We start from the raw sequence: 15766 nt of genomic DNA on the forward strand, positions 1-15766 counted from the left end.
AATTCTACCAAGTCCAACACCCTGCTGCTCAAACCTGTAGTTTTCTGTTGTGCCATGGACGGGTGAGTGGGAAAAAATACCTTATGTATTCGCTAGAAATAACACAGCCGCTTCAAGATTAGTTTACACATTACTTCCTGATAGCATTTGTGATGTTGTATGAAACATTACGTATTTGTAGCATAATAGGGATCAAGATTAGTTTTGAACAAATTTAATTTCTTTATTAGCCAGCTAACGTTAGCTAGCATCGCCTAGGGTGGAGGTAACTAGCCTTCGGTCTTGAGCAACATGTCCGGAAGAAACCTTTCTTGAGGGCTAACTTTCAATGAGTTTTTAAACTGATCATCGTAAGAAAAAACAGCAACCTGTTGCACCAGATTTTGAGACTTTTAAAGATATGCATCACAACCCAACCTTGTTCAACGTTAAATTGATGTAACGTTACTTCTAAATGACTTACAATCGAACAACGTTAACATTAGCTTGCTAGGTTGTGTTAACTTGGTGGGCGACCAACGTGTCTCAATTTCCGCATTGTTGTTGGTCAGACTGCTAACGTTATCTACCTTGATGATCAAGACACGTACTTCTTTCAGTGCGTTGTCGTTGAGAAGTGGCTCCTTTCGGCCTTTTGTTTGCTTAACGACCAGTTTTTCAAGTATAACTTGGGTAACGTTAACAGGTGATATGCTAGCTTCTGTAACTACCGTAGCCTTAGTGAATCTTCTGGCAGCCTATCTGAATGGCAAACTAGATCATGTTTGAGTGAGATTATATTTAATTGTTGTTAATTAAGGAAATAAATGGTCGGACATTGGTGTGTTAACGTGCACTGTGAACCTAATGCTGTCAAATTCCCACAAGCCCATTTCCTATCAAAATAACAGTATCGAAGGTATTCTTACATGATCAGTGTTGAATATGTTGCGTGAATGTGAACTGTTGTAGGCCTAGGTAAGGGTGGTAAACTGTTATCGTACTAGATTACAAGCTCTGTGCTCTTTGAAGTGATGTCCAGCCATCCAGCTAGCTGGCCATTCATTCTTGGTATGTTTCATCTCCCACAGGCGGTTAGAGACTGATTTGTATCCTCTTGGATCCAGTTACGTCACTGAACTAGAGTAAGTGATCGACACCATCTTTCCTTGCAACTTTAACCTGGGTAGTGATGATGTACTGTTACATTGATTTGCTTAATGACTGATTTGTTCGACGGTGCAGACTTTACAATTTTAAATCTTGTTTTTTGTTTTACTCTGTGTAATGCTGTGATCTTCCTTAGATCTATGGATTGAACACATGCCACCTCTGTAGATTTTAGGAAGATAATTGCTGCTTGTTTCATTTCAGGTTTTTAGAGTGGATAAGTTATGAGATTGATCTAGCTGATATGTGTTGCTCAAGTATAGCTCAGGACTGTAACTTTTGCAAAGCAGTTAAGCTGAATAATATTTTCCATATTTAAAACATATGATTATTTAAAAGTCTAGCCGCCATCTTACTGGTTTGCAATTGTTTGATGTTTTCTAATCTTATTTTGTTGATAAAGCTCTCCAGTTCATTGATACTTTATTCTGCTGTGATTGTAGAGATGTCAGGTATAAAGAGCTACTGTTGAGAGAGGGACTGAGGTAGGTTAACTGCAGCCATAAAGTCCTCCAGTCAGAGCAGTTGATAAACTGCCTCTTCTGTAGCGTACATGAAGTTGTATTTAATTCTAACCCTCTCCTTTTACCCACCATTTCTTTTCCTATCCAGCAGTGTCCATGATATTGCAGTTGGCACAAAGGTAAGAGTTTTCACCATCTTTCTCGCTTTAACTGGCCTATAACCTGTGATTCATTACCCGGACATGAGCAGGAGTGATGAGCATGGTGGATGAGATGTTTTGTTTGAAGTTGTGTTGAGTTGGCTCCTTTTTTCCCACCAACTTTTTTTTTGTAGTCACAGTGCTCCCATTTTGTTTCTCTGATTACTGTAAAGTACCCCCAAATCCTCCAGATTCCAAGGTGCAACCTTTTATACTGCTCCTGCTGAGACTTCAGTTACGCTGGTCAAAGGTTGCCGGCTGTGCAAACAGTCACTGATGAGTAACACCAGGGCAAAAGGCATGAGGCAGCCAAACACCTATTCTCTCTACTCCCTCCATAACTAACATGCAAACCAGTGTATGCTTGCAACATGCAAACCATTGTAGGCTTTATGGGGATATTGGCTCTTGCACTGTCCCCATAGGGAGTTGGGAGTGTTGTACGTGTTCAAGTTTTGATATCATTTGAGATGTTTCTGTGGTGAAAAGCAGCTTAATACTTTCGACATGTGTGGGACGGAAAGAGAGTCGTAATGCAAGCCTCACTGGAGTCAGTAATTACTTGTGTCTGGACGGTGCGTCTGGAATGCCGCGGTTACATTCCTGCTGCCCTTCCCCTCCCCCCCCGAATACTCCCCTCTCAGCCCCCGCTCTGATTCAGTGCTCATTACCCCGTGCCCTGCAAAGCCTAATCTGTCACGGGATGTAAACATGTTCGCACCTGCAAAGCTTCACACTTGTGAAAGGCTCTCAGTGTTGTCGCTGGTTTGTTCCTCTTTCTAAGAGGGAGAGTTTGTGTGTGTGTGTGTGTGTGTGTGTGTGTGTGTGTGTGTGTGTGTGTGTGTGTGTGTGTGTGTGTGTGTGTGTGTTTGCGCGCGCACCACTTATAAATTCCTGCTGACTGTTTTTGGCTTGTGGTTTTTAACGCAGAGGAAGGAAGAGCTGATGGAAGGGAGTGTATACAGAGGAGGGAGGAAGGGGGGTGGGGAGACCCTGTTCCAAACAATGGCTGTTTTCAGCTCTTTTAAGGTAGAATTTGTCATCACTGGGATATGGGTACAGTTCCCAGAAATCTGACTCCTGTGGGCTTTGAGCTCTGAGCTCAGAGGAATGCAGCTGCTGAATGTCCTGCCTTTGGCTAGGGCGGGAGGAACCTTTTGTTTTACTACGTTAAAAGTCTGCTTGGTCTCCTGATGGCTATGGCATCGCACGGCTTTCAATATAGGGTTACCCCCACAGCCACTCCCATTGGCATGCTAGCGACACGGAACCCGGCAGCATCCTCGCTGTTGCTCAGTGCCCAAGGAAGAGACACAAGTCAAGCATCCACCGCTAGTGCTGCCACTGTAACAATGGCCGGCTTTGGGCGCGGAACAGTAAACACATTGTGGCGTTGTCAAGGAGAGGAGAAAGGGGCTTTGGTTGATCCAGTGCATGTGACCCACTCCAGCAGCAACCCCTCACCATCTGAAGTGGGGTTATTAAGAGCCGTGCAGTCACTCTCACCCCCCCACACACCCCCTGGTCCACAGATGGCTACACAGTCCAGTTAAGAGGCAACAGCTTTTTTTTTTTTTTCGCCCCAGAGCAAGCCCTTTGTGTGGAAATGGTCCAGGCAAACACAGACGCCACTGTTCAGATTGACTGCCATCCACTCTGATGAACAGACTGATATGCCGTGCACAGGTGACGGGACGGTTGCGTATTTGTTATGTAAAATCCATGTGGGTCATGATGGCACGTAGGCATTCCTCCTCAAAGGCTGCTAGGTTAGTAGGTTGGAGTCATTGCCGCTGGGTCATGCTGGGTTGAAAATGAAGGCTTTAAGTGAGTTATCGAGGCTGTAACATCTGAAAGAAGTCATTTGCAGTGGGGGTTTTGTCTGTCAGGACTTGTCCTGTGACTGGTGAGTGTTCATTGTTAAATATTACCTCCGTTGCCCAGTCTTGTTTGTCATCACATGGGTTTAGCCAATCTAGGGGGTTGCTGACTCACTCTGTGGATATTGTGTCACCTATGATGTGGTGTTTTGTCACTGCTTTTATGGTCTTAGACATGGATCTGGTTTCCGGCCTTAATGTGCATCTTGTTTAGTGTTTTTTAGATGTTTATTAATACCTCTGTGGGGTGCGTTTACGGTGTTGCTTTAGTTGTACCAACATCACCAATGCCTCTCACAGGGTACAGTGAGTTCAGAATTAGGGAAGCTATTAATAGACTTCAATCTCAAGTGTAGTTTGTTTTTTAACCAGCAGCAACACAAACACATTTTTCTGAGCTACAAGTAAGAGTTTGTTAGTAATAGCATTGCTCGTTCATGTCCGGCTAGTCCATACGAGCCACACCAGCATGTCCCACATTTCTGGGTCTGACTCCCTCAAGTCCTCACTTGTCTCTTCCTCCTCAAGAAGGTGGCCGTTGTTGCTCACCCATGTGCGCTTCCTTTCACAGAGGGGTTCTGACGCACTCTTTACCTCCTGCATATCAAACGGACCATATATCATGAACTCCGGTGCAGGTGGGTAGCCTCCTTTTACATAGTCAGTGCTAGATTGCCATGGTGATGATAGCTGATGTGATGGCCTCATGATGTTGTCTCTCCTTGCAGCAAATGGAAATGACAGCAAGAAGTTTAAAGGAGACATTCGTAGCCCGGGCGTTCCGTCGCGCGTCATCCACGTGCGCAAGCTTCCCAACGACATCAACGAGGCCGAGGTGATCTCTTTGGGACTGCCCTTTGGCAAAGTGACCAACCTGCTGATGCTCAAAGGGAAGAACCAGGTACTGCCCATCACAGAACACCCCAGATGCAGTGCCGATCACCTTTAGTAGCTACAGTAGCTGCGTTTCCATTACAAATATGCGCAAAAACTTTGTCGATATTGTCTTAATGTCGAATATCACAATTTTCGCAATTGCGGTGTTTCCATTACATTCGGCTACCTAAATTAAAATCTTGTGTATTCTCGCATGCTCTAAGTCATTTGGAGACATGGCGGTTATCAACATAACCCAGATTTACACTAAATGCATTCAAATTGCCACCACCACGGCACGCTGATTATCAGTCATTAGGCTATAAGCCATCAGCGGAGGAGGCCTACGTTTTGGTGGGGCAGAAACATAAAATTAAAAATGACATATTTCACAGGAGTTTGTTGTAGTAGGCCTATGCTTAAATCATGTCACAGCCATGTCAGTGGAATATTTCGTAGATCAGCAAGTTGATTAGTTTCTAGAACTAGAATCTAGAATCTAGATTTCTTTCAGCACCGTTCTCATCACGTTAAACCAAAGCATAGCAACGTTGTTGCTATGGGTAAACAAAACTAGTTGAGCGGTTGCGTAGCCTATGCAGCGTTTTTGAGAAAGTGTTGTCGGCGAGTTCACAGAGGAGCTGTGGATTCAACATTTTATAATGACACGAGCCACTTTTAATGAACAAAATATTATTTTTTTTTACATTATTCTCCCGGTGCCACTTCCTGTCGACAGTCTTCTTCGTCGGTTTCGTTCCTCCTAACATCCGGTTGTTGGATCACGTGACTCGTCAGATGCGGAAAAAGTGTTTCCATTACAGTTTTGCGAAATATACAAATTTCGATACGCTCGAAATACCACCTCACCCGAGCGCAAAAACATTTTATCGAAAAATGTGAGTTTTTTCGAAATGTGTGTGTTTCCATTAAGCACATTTCTTTTCGCAATTCTTAATTTGCGCAATTTAATGGTCATTGGAAACGCAGCTAGTGTGTGTCTCTCTCTCTCTCTCTCTCTCTCTCGCTCTCGCTCTCGCTCTCGCTCTCGCTCTCGCTCTCGCTCTCTCTCTCGCTCTCGCTCTCTCTTTCTTTCTCTCAATCTCTCTTTCTTTCTCGCCCCCCGTGCACTGAAGGCCTTTCTGGAGATGAACACAGAGGAGTGTGCCCAGACCATGGTCAGCTACTACTCCTCAGTCACGCCAGTCATCCGTAACCACCCCATCTTCATGCAATACTCCAACCACAAGGAGCTGAAGACTGACAACTCGCCAAACCAAGTGGTGAGCCTTCAGTCCACTCATTTCAGTACATACGCAAGGGGAAGGAGGAAATTGTAGTCTGATGAAACTCTGTGGGTAGAGCAACAGGAAGGTTTCGGGCGAGGTACAAAGGCAGAAGTAGTTTGTGGACGTGAACGGTGTATGCAAATATTGATGGCGCAATGTGCTGCTGTGCTTGCAGAGGGCACAGGCGGCACTGCAGGCAGTGAATGCGGTGCAGACGGGCACCATGCCCATGGGGCCGATGGACGGCGCCAGCAGCCAGAGCCCTGTGCTCCGAGTCATCGTGGAGAACCTCTTCTACCCAGTCACCCTGGACGTGCTTCATCAGGTACGCACACGCACAAGGCTCTCTGGGTGCCTGCGTCTTGATCTTGTGTTTTTTTTTTAATTTATTTATTATTTATTATATATTTCCCTAATGTTGTTAGTGATGTTTCTTCGTGTTGCTGCATCTACAGATCTTCTCCAAGTTTGGAACCGTTCTGAAGATCATCACTTTCACCAAAAACAACCAGTTCCAAGCGCTGGTCCAGTATGCAGATGGCATGACCGCACAGCACTCCAAGATGGTGAGTTGGTTGGTGATTCAGCTCAGCACTTTTGCCCTTGTGATTCAGTGTTTGTGAGTCAGTGAGTGCGGCGGCTCTTTGAGGTTATGGTTAACCCTCTGTAGGCTTCGTCACCACATGATTGGGTTAGTGATTGGATGTCAATTGTTCTTTTCCTTTCTTTCCTTCTTGTCTTTCAGTCTTTAGATGGACAGAACATCTACAATGCCTGCTGCACACTGCGCATTAGCTTCTCCAAACTCACCAGCCTCAATGTGAAATACAACAACGACAAGAGCCGTGACTACACACGCCCAGACCTGCCCACTGGTGACAGCCAGCCCCCCATGGAGCACCAGGCTATGGCAGCTGCTTTCAGTAAGGCCCACCCCAGCCCCCCCCCCCCCCCCTCTCATCCACCCACATTCTGAGTGTTGAAGGCCCGGTGTGTTCTGAAACTCAACACTTCGCTTTATTTAACCTGTTGTGTCTCTGTGTGTGTGTGTGTGTCTGTGTCTCCCATCAGCTGCACCTGGCCTTATTTCTGCCAATCCCTACGCTGGAGCTCATGGCTTCCCCCCGGCCTTCGCCATCCAGCAGGCAGGTGAGTTGGTCCGCACAACAGAAGCAGGTCCCTCTTGCGTTTAAACCAGATGTCCGCTCAACAGAAGCAGGTCCCTCTTGCGCTTAAACCAGATGTCTGACAAAGGTGTTGAGGTGGTTGGGGGGGGTTGTTGTAGTGGCCAAGAAACTGAGCCAGCATGCACTGCTAGCTTGCAGTAGGCACAGAGATATGGGTTTGGTTCTTGGCTGCCACCATTGTTCCCTTGAGCATGGCACTTAACCCCGAGTTGCTCCAGGGAGATTATCCCAGCAATTGGTCTCTTAAGTCGCTTTGGATAAAAGCGTGAGCGAAAACCATGTAATATGTCAATGTAAATATCTAAATGTCCTGTGTTTTGACTTGTGTCCTGTCCAAGGTCTGTCCCTGCCCGGCATGCCCGGAGCCCTGGCGCAGCTGGGCGGACCTGGTGCCGCTGCTGCTGCGGCTGCTGCTGCCGCCGCCGGGCGTCTGGGTCTGGGTGGCATGGGTCCCGGCGGCCACAGCGTCCTGCTCGTCAGCAATCTCAACCCCGAGGTTAGTCTCGCTCAGAGCTGCTTGTGGCTTCCAAGTGCATAACAACAACCACAACAGCCACAACAACCATAGCGACAACATAGCCCGAGGGCTTGACTACATGTGACCGTACAGTTTGAAACGCCTCGTGTGTACTGAAACATCTGGCTCACAGAGAAATGACTAGCCAAATTCTTCTTTTCCACCCCTCCCACTCCCTGATCTCTGCCAGCCTTATGCTACCAAGAAGGGCAACTTTTTGCATTTTTTTCAAATGCTCCTACTGCATCTATATCTGTTTTCCATGAGTTTATTTTATTTTATTTTTTATTGAAGACTAACTTCTGTTTTTATCTGCCATTTTCCATTTCCTCACGTATTTGTCCATTAGTATATCATTCCTGAGATTTCTTGTTTTTCGAGACAATATTGCTTTGAAAAGTCAAACCTATGAAAATAATATTTTAACCTACTTTTGCTTGTTGAAGACAGTGGGTCTTTCTAAAGCCCACTCTTAAGAATCATACGTGGTTATTAATTTACCTTTCTCTTGCATATTTTTATATCTATGAATATATTAAGTAAATATTGTCTCTGCCCTCTTTGTATTTCATTGTTTAATCTTGTTCTCCCTTCTTTTTCTCTCTAGTGTTCCTCTAGAAAAAAACACGCATTTAATTTTAGCACGTTCTGCTGACTGGAACACTACATTTCTTTGTGTATACTGACCTTTTTACTTTCTTTTTTTTCTCCTTGTTTCTCTCCCTCCCCATTCCCCTGTCTCCCCCTTCTTTCTGTCTCTCTCTCTATCTATCCATTTCTCTATCTACCTATCTACCTCTCTTTATCTCTCCCTCTATCCATCTCTCTCTCCCCCCCCCTCTTTTATTTTAATTTCTTCACCTGAACTTAAACTGACTGCACGCCCCTTGTATACTACACCTACACACACACACACACACACACACACACACACACACACACACACACACACACACACACACACACACACACACTCCCAACACGTATGCGCATACACACATTTATATTTTGCATATCCAAAAACACACCTCACTACCTACTTTATCACAATCTGTTTTTTTTTTATTACCATTTTCTCTCTCTCTGTCCCCCCCCCCTCTCTCTCTCTCCCCCCTGTCTCCTCCTCCACCCTCCTCCATGATCATACCACCGTTGTTTTTTGGCCATTCCTGTGGGAACACGTGCCTCGCTGTGGACATGTCCAACCTCCACTCTCCTGTGCCTCCGATCTTTCCCCTGTCCCTTCCCTCCTCCGCTGCCTTCCTCTGCTGTCTTAAAAGCGTGTTACGCCCCAATGCCTCTTTATTCTTTTCGGTATGTTACCATTGGCATCTCCTATTATTTATTACCTCTCTTGTGTTTTTGTGTTTGTCTCTCATATTTGAGCAATGTTTTAAGTATTGATTTTGACAATGTGTTGCTGAGGGTTGAGTGGGTGGGGAGCCTGGGGTGGGGGGGGTTCAACGGCTGAAAGCTGCAGCATTTCAATGATCAGTGATATTTTAAACAAACCCTTGTCCAGATACTACTGGATACTACCCCCCATTCAGACGTGGGGGGGATTTAAAGTCAAATCCCTCCAGCCAAATCACTCTACATGAGCATAATGCTCCATGGATTGTATGGAGTTCACAAGGTCACATGACCTCATCAATGATCTTGGCTCTAGAATTTGGAGTCTCTCTTGTAGCTGTTTTTGGTATCGAATAATCCCTAGCATATATTTTGGGGAAACATTTAAATGAGATGTTGCATCTTTACAGCCGTTTGAACAGAGCCTGCCATCTGGCTCTGACTTAAGTGGTGCATGCTTTGATTGATCCATTTCATGTTTTTAGTGGCATACATTTTATTCAGCCACCACTTTCTGACTAGAATTTCTCTGCCTTAGGGCACTTGGCTGCATTCATTTACTCTGTAGAATCACTTGATTTCTGATTTACTCCATGGTCGTGTTGATTGTCGACTCTCTAACAGTAGACTTGCATACACTGAACCTCTGCAAAGATCTGAATCGAATCACTAGGGAGAGGACTCCATGCTAGCATCTCAGTTTGTGTTTGTTTTTAAAAACGGTTGTGTATGCAAATCCTAGTAAATCATTAGTTGAACTGTGGGTGTGTGGGACATGTCTCTGTGGGATGAGAGCAGGGCAGCGTTTTCAAGCTGTGTTGTTTTTTTAGACCCGCTTGTGTGCCCTCTCATTTCTAGGCGTGTATGGCGATGTCATGAGAGTGAAGATTCTGTTCAACAAGAAGGAGAACGCCCTGGTACAAATGGCCGACGCCACACAGGCTCAGCTGGGTAAGTTCCAGTAGTGTTGTCGCTGACCATCAGCTGTGTTGTGTGCGTCATTAGGTTTGGGGCTTTTCACTCTCCTCACCTCGGTTGGTTCAATTACCAGCTTCTACCGTTGAGCCCTTGAGCAAGGCACTTAAACCCAAGTGTCTCCAGGGACCATGTGTAATATAGTTGACATGTCACTTTGGATGAAGTGTCTGTTAAATGTAATGTAATGTAATCTCTTGTAATATAGTTGATATATGTACGTCACTTTGGATGAAAATTGTCTTAAATGTAATGGAATCTCTTGTAATATAGTAGTTGACATATGTACGTCACTTTGGATGAAAAAAGTGTCTGCTAAATGTAATGTAATGGGTGTCCCTCGGCCGCCTTGTAGCCATGAGCCATCTGAACCAGCAGAAGCTGCATGGGAAGCCCATCCGCGTGACCCTGTCCAAGCACACCACCGTCCAGCTGCCCCGTGAGGGCCACGAGGACCAGGGCCTGACCAAGGACTACGGCAACTCCCCGCTGCACCGCTTCAAGAAGCCCGGCTCCAAGAACTACTCCAACATATTCCCCCCCTCCTCCACCCTCCATCTGTCCAACATCCCGTGAGTACACCCATGGATTCTTACAGTCAGAAATGATCTCCAGGCGGTGTTATTCACTTATGGTTTATTCATGATCCGTGTTTGTTTTTTTTGCCCTTGCGTTCTTGCAGACCTTCGGTGGTTGAGGATGACCTTAGAGGGTTGTTTGTTAGCGCTGGCTACATGGTCAAGGCCTTCAAGTTCTTCCAGTAAGTTCAGTTTGCAGTACTCGTTTGCTTATTTTGGTTGCATTCCTGTTCGACACTCTGAACAGCTTGCTGATTTTAAGCTGATGCTTTTTTAAGCTGCTATTGTGTGTCACAAGAAGGCTTTTGGCAAAGTGCAGATTTGTATGCATTGTAATTTGAATGAATGGAGGCCCAGAGATTGACTTGAGGTGCTGTATGAGCGACCTCTGCAGGCTTTCAATTCAAAATATAATCCCATGATCTGAAGAGAGCCTCACTGCTTTTGTCCTCATTGGTCTTGGGAGTATGACATGGGTATGACATTTATACTTATAATAGTAATAACATATATCATTAAACACAGTTTTGTATGATGCAGCCCAATTACATTCAGCTGTACTTTCAGTTATCTCCGATTTCATTTCTTTCTTGGCACTATATTCTTGTTTTTGGCATGAACCTCCTGTTTGTTTGTTTGTTTGTTTTTGCACTTCACCATCTTGACTGGTTTGCCTTGCAGGAAGGACCGTAAGATGGCTCTGATCCAGATGGGCGCTGTGGAGGAGGCGATCGAGGCCCTCATCGAGTTCCACAACCACGACCTCGGCGAGAGCCATCACCTCAGAGTCTCCTTCTCCAAGTCCACCATCTAAGTAGGGCGCGGGAGAACGGGGTTGGTGAAACCAAGCAGAGGGGGCATGGACTGTCACTTTAGACCAAACGTTTAAAAAAAAGAAAAAAAAGAAGCCTTACACAATTTATATTGCTGTGGATCGATCTTTTGTTTTCCACAAGACACACTTCATCATTCCTTTTTATTAAAAAAAAAAAAGTATATATATATATATCTATATATGTATGTCTATTTAAGATGCCACTATGAACCAATAGACCAGAGGGGATAAGAGACCCGATGTTTTTGTATGGGTTTTTTTTTTTTTTATCATAGGGCTTTTCATTTTCTTAGACTGGTAGTGCTCTTTAGATCTGGTGTTCTTGTAGTCGTATAGATCCACCAGAGATCTTAGATGCTGCATAGTTTACACTCTGTGCCTCTGGGGAAACCCACACACACACACACACACACACACACATAAAACCCACTTTCAGGTTGCACACATCTTGTCATTCTGTGTTCATAAATCTGAATACATCTTTTTTCTTTTCTTTTCTTTTTTGAATCCCCTTTCTATCCCTTGGGAGCCAGTACAGACCACTAGATGTCAGGTGTTTGCACAATGCTTCCTCCATTTTGCTGAAGAACACTGTGCCTTATTGGGCAGAGCTGTTCTTGGGAGTCCAAGAGAAATGTACATTTATTGACATCATTACAGTACATTTAGACATGTATGATTTTTCAGTCTCTGCAACATTCACATCCTACGGAAGCCATGCCGTGTATGCTGTTTAGTTAAAGAACTGTGATGGGCAATGTCACAGTTTTCAAACTGGTTTGATTTTGCAGCTTTTGTCTTTTCTCATAAAGAAAGAGCTGGAACATCAAACCTGAATCCATCATGGTAAACCCCAAGAGAGACTTTGTGCCCTAGCTTTTCATAAGATTACCTTTTCCTTACCTTTTCTTTTAAAGAGAATCTTACGTACGTAGACTAGCCCATATATACTGGCTTCCTTTCTATATTGTATTGGTGTATATTCCTTCAGAATTATATCTTAATGTTTTATTCTTTTTCAGAGGCGCACATGGATGTTTCTGTAAGATTTCTATACTGTATTAGACTGCGAGGGCCCACTATTCCATATCACTGTGCCTTTTGCTATCTAGGATCACTTCTGTTTTCACTTCCTGAAGTTTCCCTCTCTGTGTATGGCTTGTACACTTAGTTTTATTGTCTGTGATTTGCTCAAAATCAGTATATCGCTAATTTCTTCTCTTTTTTTTCTCATTTGTATCCCTGTATCAGTTATGATACACAGCTCAGAACCAAATGAGTTAATTACATTCTTAAGTGCTAGATCTGTCCCATTTGCCTTAACTAAAGGCCCAAGTCCTTATTGATCTTGTTTCATTTCTTGTGTTACAGACACAGAGTACTTATTAAGATGATTATAGTAGTGAATGTTTACATGTTTTCCATTTGGCCTCAATTCATTGCAACAGATGCCTTGGACTTCATGTTTGAGTAAAACTCAAATTCAAATACAAGTCTTAATTTTTTGTTTTTGTTTGAGAAATGTGACCAACAAAATTGATCACTCATGTCTTAACTTGATTTTGAGTTTGTAAGCTGTGAAAAGATTGATTTCTTAGGCACCAGTGGTCTCACAGTGCTAGTAGCCTTCAAACTTTGCATGCCTTATTTGCTCAGTGGATTTAATGAAGAGACGTTCCTGTAATGAGTTCAATGTAAAACGTAATTGAAACTGGTCCATTACACTATAGGTTACTTGTGTGCATGTTTTTGATTTTTCTTTTCTATGCCCTGTACCTTTTTAAAATGCATTGTTGCAAGTGTAAGAGTATGGTTAGCATGTGTAATGAGAAGTGATGGAGGGGCTAAGGTTAGCCTGGTTGACTGGCTGCTTTGCACTTAAATGGATCTGCCATTTAAGAAAGGTGAACACTTTCACTCAATTTTCCTAGGCCTAACGGTTACCCTTTTTCTTGTTAATTTTCTTCGACCAAATAGCCAAAATGACAAGTCCAGAATTTTTCCAGTCATTTTCTGACATTTAATTTACCATTCCATTTGTGTTTTGCCCCAACTTTATCACATTGTATGATGGATGGGAACTATGGCTGTATATATTAGTTCTGTTCTTTAAATGGCCATTCTGAATCTACAAGTTTGTTTGTTTATTCCCTTTCGCAGAACATGTATATTTTGATGACAAAAGCAACAGATGTCAGCTCATTGTAGAGCGTTTCGTATTTTTTATATCACACAAAAAGAAATTAAAGTGGTTTCAACACAGTGTGTCAGCAAGTGCCCCTTTTCGAGAAATGCAACCTTTTGTTTAGTTACTCGTACCTTTCTGCCTTCAATAAATCTTTCATTTATTCCTGCTTTCATCTTGTCCTTTGATTCCTGCCCTTTGCTGCACTTTTAAAATGGTCTTCAGTGTTTTAACAATTCTGCCTTCAATCTTTTTTTAACCTGCTGTACTGGTGTTACCAGGATGGCATTTTCTGATCTTTTCAAGCTCACCCTTTATCAACCTGACTTATGTCCCATATTTGTGCTTCCTAACATTGCAATGAAGAGGGGGTGGGAGTGCTTCTACTGCATCTGGCATCTGCAGCCTACTGTTGAAGGGGTGGCTGTCCTGGCCCTGCACCCCTGGATATCTTCACTGTGCACTTACATTATTAGTTGAACACAAAATGATACTATCTGCTGAACATCAACCAAAAGTTATAAATAACATCTCAAATAGACAAGGAGGCCAGACTAATAAGAAATGCTGTTTGATGGCCCGAACCTTAAACATTGCGGTTATATAATTGAACAGCAGGTGGCGCACATGCCATCCTAAAAAAAAATACCCTAACCAATTTCTGGTCACTGCAAGAAAGCCTTGATTTTGTATCATATCGTCATTCAGCTATATTCACGTATTTTCGTGTATTTTAAAATGTAGAGTGAAAACACTGTATAACGGAAATTATTAATTAAATAGCTAGGTGTGATTTAGATAAAAACGGAATTTAAACCTAGGCTAGCCTACTTAAAGTCCGAACATGGATTGGCAGGATGCATTTGTTGATTGTCCCATCCTATTAGGCCTAGGCTACCCTAAATTATTTCTTTAGACAAGTAGCAATAGTGGATATAGCACTTTAGTAGCCTACTCCTGGTTTGCTGAAGAAGTTTTAGAAGTAACCCAATTATCTCCACGAAAGAAGCCCATTTCCCCATTTTGAATTTGAAGGCGCCCCGTCAAACTGAGGGGAGCTGAAAAACTTCAAGCCCATCTACTGAGCCCCGCCCTCGTGTTTAGAGGTGGGTTCGCTGACTGAGGAGAGCGCAATGAGTCAAGTACTAGTCTCTGCGGAACACTGTGGGCGGATTTCAGCAAATATGGGCGGATTTCAGCAGCAAGTATGGGCGGATTTCAGCAATATGGGCGGATTTCAGCAGCCAATCAGAATTATGACGCGAAGCCTGTTGCTCAGAGGCGTTCACGTTCGCTAAGAGTATCTGTTTAGCTCGGTTTAGCCATTATTAGCGGCTGGAGTTGACCTGTTTTTTCGAAAATGGTGAGTATATGCACACATTTCCGACAGTGTCCGATGATATAACGTTATGTTAAGAAATAACTTCACTTGTCGTGCGGTGTTGTCATTATTGATTTATAGCTATATCGTAACGTGATGTGAGTCAGCTGATAGGCATTGCTAGGCTAGCCCGTCTATTTAGGTGAAGCATTTTCGCATACAAGGACATAGCCTACAAGGACATCAAGTAAATGAATAATTTCAGCTATTGTGTGATGTTGTGAAATTGATGTATTTAGCTGTAACGTCATTACGTGGGGGAAAAACACTGACTTGAATATCGCTATTTTTAGCGAACATTGGCCAACTTCCGTTAGGCTATAAATAACAGTAACTTTGGTATTGCTTATGATAAACGACAATTGCCACCTATTTTTCGCCATATTTATTATTTATATTACTGGCTACTGTAGGTTAGGTCTATCACTCGCAATCCCTTTGCACAAATTCACTGTAAAGTATTGGCTGGAGGTACATACAGCTTAATCCCTGATATTAATATAGCCCATGGATGGATAGTCAACAACCACGATAAACGATCAGGTTACAGAAAACTATTGCTATTGTTGCCGTATGTACACACTGTAACTCTTTTAGAATAGGTTACTCCTTGTAGTGGAAGTCAGATTAATTAATGAGCTCAAAAAAACGTATTGTATTATTATTTTTAAAATGTAGGTGGTTTGTGTCACCAATGGCAATGGGTAAAGTGATGGGATTATGTCTGGAATTAATTTTGTATCAGCAATTATGGTGCTATGCATTAAAAATAGATTGACAGTCAGCTGGGCCATCCAGGGAAGCTAGCGAGTCTCCGTGACCTGCCTGAACTAACGCTGTGCTCCATTTGTAGATTGAAAATTGTCCAATGACCAGACCTGCACAGAAGTCCCTGTT

General features: G+C 43.4%; 1 protein-coding gene across 4 annotated transcripts; it reads left to right on the forward strand.

Moving 5' to 3' along the window:
- Positions 1–13565, forward strand: ptbp1a (polypyrimidine tract binding protein 1a). Of its 4 annotated transcripts, none has more exons than XM_062520223.1 (17): positions 35–62; positions 1071–1124; positions 1593–1634; positions 1765–1792; positions 4265–4331; positions 4422–4594; positions 5706–5852; positions 6034–6183; positions 6314–6424; positions 6604–6781; positions 6930–7007; positions 7384–7541; positions 8843–8876; positions 9774–9866; positions 10246–10462; positions 10573–10650; positions 11150–13565. In XM_062520223.1, the coding sequence occupies exons 1-17, from the start codon at positions 55–57 to the stop codon at positions 11280–11282; spliced, it is 1749 nt and encodes a 582-aa protein (XP_062376207.1). In that variant the 5' UTR covers positions 35–54; the 3' UTR covers positions 11283–13565. The 4 variants fall into 4 exon arrangements, with proteins under 4 accessions (XP_062376225.1, XP_062376217.1, XP_062376207.1 ...); XM_062520214.1 differs by having other exon boundaries at positions 43–62; positions 1762–1792; XM_062520241.1 differs by lacking the exon at positions 1593–1634 and having other exon boundaries at positions 1–62.
- The last annotated feature ends 2201 nt before the right edge of the window (positions 13566–15766 follow it).

The sequence above is a fragment of the Sardina pilchardus genome, chromosome 2 (assembly GCF_963854185.1).
Source record: "Sardina pilchardus chromosome 2, fSarPil1.1, whole genome shotgun sequence".
In the NCBI taxonomy this organism is placed as follows: domain Eukaryota; kingdom Metazoa; phylum Chordata; class Actinopteri; order Clupeiformes; family Clupeidae; genus Sardina; species Sardina pilchardus.

Excerpts from the sequence above, each read along its gene's own strand:
- ptbp1a (XM_062520214.1), top strand. Across the intron at positions 4,595-5,705 it reads TGCTCAAAGGGAAGAACCAG|GCCTTTCTGGAGATGAACAC; the intron begins GTACTGCCCATC and ends CGTGCACTGAAG. Across the intron at positions 10,651-11,149 it reads AAGGCCTTCAAGTTCTTCCA|GAAGGACCGTAAGATGGCTC; the intron begins GTAAGTTCAGTT and ends TTTGCCTTGCAG.